This window comes from Pinus tabuliformis, chromosome 2_1 (assembly GCF_031772625.1).
Source record: "Pinus tabuliformis cultivar Carrire ecotype Pingquan chromosome 2_1, CPIR1, whole genome shotgun sequence".
Lineage (NCBI taxonomy): Eukaryota > Viridiplantae > Streptophyta > Pinopsida > Pinales > Pinaceae > Pinus > Pinus tabuliformis.
In genome coordinates, this window is record NC_142299.1 from 568,020,061 (window position 1) to 568,025,576 (window position 5,516).

At 33.9% G+C, this 5,516-nt stretch overlaps 1 protein-coding gene across 1 annotated transcript; it reads left to right on the forward strand.

Annotated features, from left to right (window-relative positions):
• The first annotated feature begins 1,055 nt into the window (after window positions 1–1,055).
• LOC149201694 (uncharacterized) lies at window positions 1,056–2,042 on the forward strand. The gene is made up of 2 exons (XM_089399797.1): window positions 1,056–1,284; window positions 1,397–2,042. The coding sequence occupies exons 1-2, from the start codon at window positions 1,063–1,065 to the stop codon at window positions 1,712–1,714; spliced, it is 540 nt and encodes a 179-aa protein (XP_089255923.1). The 5' UTR covers window positions 1,056–1,062; the 3' UTR covers window positions 1,715–2,042.
• Window positions 2,043–5,516: the final 3,474 nt, after the last annotated feature.

The following is a 5,516-nucleotide window of genomic DNA, read 5'->3' on the forward strand; positions in this document are numbered from 1 at the left end:
CATTTTTGGGGGAGTGGTAATTCAGCGATAGGGCCGATAAGTTCTTCTGAGAAAACTGATATTCGCTTTCCGCTGATAAGTCCTCGGGCGAATAAGTTCTGGAGAATAAGTGAAGGTCCTTTTCAGATATAAGTACTTGCCATATAAGTTATCAGGTGGATACGTTATCAATAGATAACTTATGAGTAGATAAGTTATAGTATGATAGGTTTGGTGATAACTTATTATACAGTAAGTTATGACTAGATAACGTATCAGTATATAAGTTATTATTAGATAAATTATCAGTGATCTTATCTACTAATAACTTATCCACTAATAAGTTATAACGGATAACTTATTATACGTCTGCTAAGAACTTATCATACGATAAATTATCTATTGATAAGTTCAAACGGATAACTTATTATACAATAACTTATCAAATGATAACGTATTTGAACTTATCGATGATAACTTATCTATTGATAAGTTCAAACGGATAACTTATCCTATCTAGTATAACTTATCGGAGATAACTTATATATTGATAAGTTAAAACGGATAACTTATCTTATCAGTATAACTTATCGGCGATAACTTATCTATTGATAAGTTAAAACGGATAACTTATCTTATCAGTATAACTTATCGGAGATAACTTATCTATTGATAAGTTAAAACGGATAACTTATCTTATCAGTATAACTTATCGGCGATAACTTATCTATTGATAAGTTAAAACGGATAACTTATCTTATCTACTATAACTTATCGGCGATAACTTATCTATTGATAAGTTAAAACGAATAACTTATCTTATTTAGTATAACTTATCGTCGATAACTTATCTATTGATAAGTTAAAACTGATAACTTATCTTATCTAGTATAACTTATTGGCGATAACTTATCTTTTGATAAGTTCAAACGGATAACTTATCTTATCTACTATAACTTATAGGCGATAACTTATCTATTGATAAGTTAAACTTATAACTTATTTATCTACTATAACTTATCTTATCTACTGTAACTTATCGACATAACTTATCTATTGAGCACTGCGCTGCGCTTTTCAACGATGGCCTCAGCTGTGGAGCCTGCTATGAAATGCAATGCAATGACGATCCCCAATGGTGTTTGCCAGGAACTGTCACGGTCACAGCTACCAACTTCTGCCCGCCAAACAACGCTCTCCCCAACAACAACGGTGGATGGTGCAACCCACCGCTGCAACACTTCGATATGGTTATCTGAAGATCGCCAAGTACAGGAGTGGGATCGTCCCCATCCTCTACAGAAGGTAATACATTGCCCCATGATCATTTGCATCGCCGAACTGAGTTCAAATTCTCACGCCATTTCCATTCTGTCTCTTTCTCTCTATACTAATTTCTAAGAGGCTGGCAATGCAGGGTCCCCTGCTTGAGGAAGGGAGGAATTCGTTTCACCGTCAATGGCCACTCATATTTCAACCTCGTGCTCATCACAAATGTTGGAGGAGCTGGAGATGTCCACGCCGTTTCCATAAAAGGGTCAAGGACTGGTTGGCAGCCCATGTCACGCAATTGGGGACAAAACTGGCAAAGCAATTCCTACCTGAACGGACAGAACCTGCAACGTTATTGAGACTGCAACTACTACTTCCTCCAAACGTTATCGAGACTGCAATTACTACTTCCCCCAAAAATGGTTGCAATGTATTATGTTGTCATACAGATATCCGTAAATAAATACAGCTCGCTTGAGATAAAAAGGTTTGATGTTGCTTGAAATGCTTGGGAGGATGAATAGCCTGACAGCGCGCGAAGCAATTACTGGGATCCACCCTGCAGAAGCCCAATTGGGCTTCTGGGTGTCGATGCAGACTGAAAGGAGTATTTGTCCCAGCTGGTTGCCTTCTCATTCTATGAACAGATTTTAATTGTCCAATATGAGGCCAATTGTTTGACAAAATACCTCAACCAGATTTTTGCATTCTCTAGCCTGTATGAGGACTGGATTGAATATAATGACCCAGTTTTAAGTCTTGCAAGAATGTCAGGGCTTGGTTCATGTTTATATATCGATACACTTTGAAGCACATGTCTGCAACTGGTTTGCCTGGATAAATATAACCTGTAATGCGCGGGTGATGCAAGGTTTTTCCATTTTATTTTTTCTCTTTTGTGTTGTCAACGATTCGCTGCGCATTTACACTGTCAGGCAAGAGACTCTGTCTCTGTTAAGATGTTATATGCAGCGCTGTTGAGGTGATCTAATGTCAAAAACTTAGGAACTGCAGACAAGGATTGCTGCCTTTGCAGCCTCCCTTGTTCCTGTTGTACCATATTATTATGGCCTTAATGGTGTGTGCTCCAGTGATAAAAGATTCAATATGTAAGTATATCTTTCTTCTTTTTTTAAAAATCATATATACAATTCATTATGCAAGCAATTATTGAGATCCACCATGCGAAAGCACAATTGGGCTTCTGGGTGTCTATACAAACTGAAAGGAGTATTTGTCCCAGCTGTAAGCTCTGAGGTTGCAATCTCAGAGATTTTAATTGTCCAATATGAAGAAGACGACATTGTGGACTCTCAGAGCAAGGGTATCTTTGGAGATCCCCCGTGTTAATGCCTTCTAAACAAAAGTGTGACTGACAACGTTAAATTTATTTCACATCAATGTTTCCCTAAATGGAAGTGCAACATGAAAAGAGAGCAAGAATGCTTCAACAAATCATGATTACTTCTTTTCTTTTTCTTTTTTCCGAAGAGTATCTGTGTGTAAGTAGAGCTTCCTCCTGTAACATTGAAAATAGAGTGCAGAAATTTTTGTATGAGCTAATATTATTTAAATATTTTGTATAGTTATTCAATTTTTTTATTTTTAGATTTTTTAAAATTTGTATTTTGACTTATCTAAACAAAATTTTAATTTTGATGACCAAAGGACATTCTTATACATCATATTGGACTGTAAAATTAGCTTAATAATAAAGATCTTGAACTTGTGTGTAAGTAGAGCTTCCTCTGTCTTGTAGCAAAAATATTTCTATCTACATACTTGATTTATAAGTAAAACAACAAATATGCTTAGTAGAGATAGAGTGAGACTAGCAACCATGACTTCAGATGTTGTAGGTTTAAGTTTTTTGTTTTCCCATTTCATTCTAATTAGGTTGCAGTGATTAGATATATGAATTTTGTTTACTATTGTCTTATTAATTTAAGATTCATTGTACTACTAAATTGTAATTGAAAATCAAGGAACAATATGTGATTATGCAAATAGACAAATTATAAGTTCGTTATTTGTATATATGATCCTGAGTATATAGTTGAGTCTAAAATTTGCTTATATGTATGGATGCATAAACAGCTCAATGACGTAATGAATTTTCAGGTTTGAGAAGTTGGAGATGAATAAACAAAGGCCCTTAATTGTTGTAGTGTTTTTGTCATGGTGTGTGAAGTTGGCATTATTTTGATTATGTATGTCATTGGTGGAATTTGTGGCTAAATAAGTTGATTTATGATGGCATCAACTTGTGTAAATGTAAAGGAATATTGTGTGAATATAAAGGAATATTGATGATATTAGAATTTGAGATTTTTTCAAAGATGACCATGCTCTTTTAAGTGGCCATGATTTATTATGTTAAGAAAGAAATAATATATATAATTTATTTAAGCAATTTAAATGGGATCTCTCACTACACTGGAATTTGCAATTCTTGGGCATGAATGTCTCGCTGTGAATGGGTCAATACATCCACTATGAAATTAACATATGAAGAAGCCCATGGAGTTTCGTCAATGTGTTATTGGCTTCACCCTTGTGTTAACATATGAAGAAGCCCATGAAGTTTCGTCAATGCATTATTGGCTTCACCCTTATGTTAACATATGAAGAAGCCCATGGAGTTTCGTCAATGCATTATTGGCTTCACTATATCTTAACTTTGTTATTATGTTAAGGAAGTTAAGCAATTCAAGTGGGATCCCTCACTAGACTAGAATTTGTAATTCTTTGGCATGAATGCTTCACTGTAAGTGGGTCAATATATTCACTATGAAGTTAATGTATGAAGAAGTCAATTCCTTTTCTAGATTGGAGTTTTGTAAATGCATTATTGGCTTCACCCTTATGCTATAGTATATTTTAATTATGTTAACATTTTTTTCGCAGTTTAAGCATTCAAAGAATAAGAAACATTGAAATTAAGGCTCTTTGTAAGATTAAGATGGATTATGGATTTATTGTTCGTTGGAACAAATTTTGAAGTAGCTTAATATGTTAGAACAAACTTTAAAATATTTGAGACAAAAATTATATAAAGAATTAGTCTCTTTTTCCATCAGAGGATAGATTTATTGCTAGTTAGAACATATTTTAAAATAGCTAAGGCAAAAATGATATATAGAATAAGTCACATTGAAATTTTTGTTTCGCATTTCATCTTTGTAAAACTTTAAAAATGAACATATATGTATTACTCGTTAGAACAAACTATAAAATAGCTAAGGCAAAAATGATGGATCTATATTATGGAATCTTTTTTTTTTTTTGTACTTGAAGATTTTGATTTCCTCGTAATTTAAATTTTGAAGATAATTTGTACCAAGTTTATTTAACTACAATTTTCTTGATTGGAATAGAAAAGTAGGATTTTGCTTGCCTAGGTGCTAAGGCTAGCAGATAAACCCATGAGACAACCACTTTCACTGCCCATATCCAATTCTCATGTAACACTACCCTTTGTGTTGCTAGTTATTCATGCAGAAAATGGATTGACTACCACTACTCTTCTATCTCATGTTCCATTACAGATAATCGCTCTGCCACTACCCTTATCTAATTCCCAGGCTCTTGCGCTTGGTCATTGAGTACAACATCAAGTCTTTCAACTACTGCCTCCCCAAATTCTTAAATAAGAGTTTTAAGAACATATTTAGTTTCTCGGTTTATTAAGTATTCCCAGTCAACCAAAGCAAAAATATAGACTTCATCCGTGAGACATGGTAGATTTTTATTATCGTGGTAGATTTTCATTTTCAGGTAATTGAGAAGGGCATTGAATCTTAGTCAGAGAAGGTCAAAACAGAGATGGAAATCAATGAGTAAATGGGACTAGATGATTCTTGATCCAAATAGGATCTTGAATTGGATATGAATGGTCAATCTATACAAGAGGTGTAAGACTTGGATGAAATGTCGAATGCATTAGAAGAAACTGAATTACATAACAATTGTGGCAAACAACGTGATTTTGACATTCCAAAGCAAAATATGTGATAAGCAAAGGTGGTGAAATGATAGAGTGCAACAAAGAAGGACAACAATTTTTATTTGAAAAACACCAAATGTTGCAGAAATAACGCATTGTCATGGTAGCCTCTCTATATTATCTGCTAGTCAAATGTCAACATATATGCTAAATTTCTTAATTTGTTTCCTACTACTTATCTTCTAGTCAAATATCTATTTATAAGCTAAAATTGTTTCTTTTGTTGCCTCTACTTATCTTTTAGTCACATGTCTACTTA

Bases quoted from the DNA above. Each gene is read 5' to 3' on its own strand.
- LOC149201694 (XM_089399797.1), top strand. From the start codon at position 1,063: ATGGCCTCAGCTGTGGAGCCTGCTATGAAATGCAATGCAATGACGATC. The intron at 1,285-1,396 runs GTAATACATTGC...CTGGCAATGCAG, and splicing joins GTCCCCATCCTCTACAGAAG to GGTCCCCTGCTTGAGGAAGG.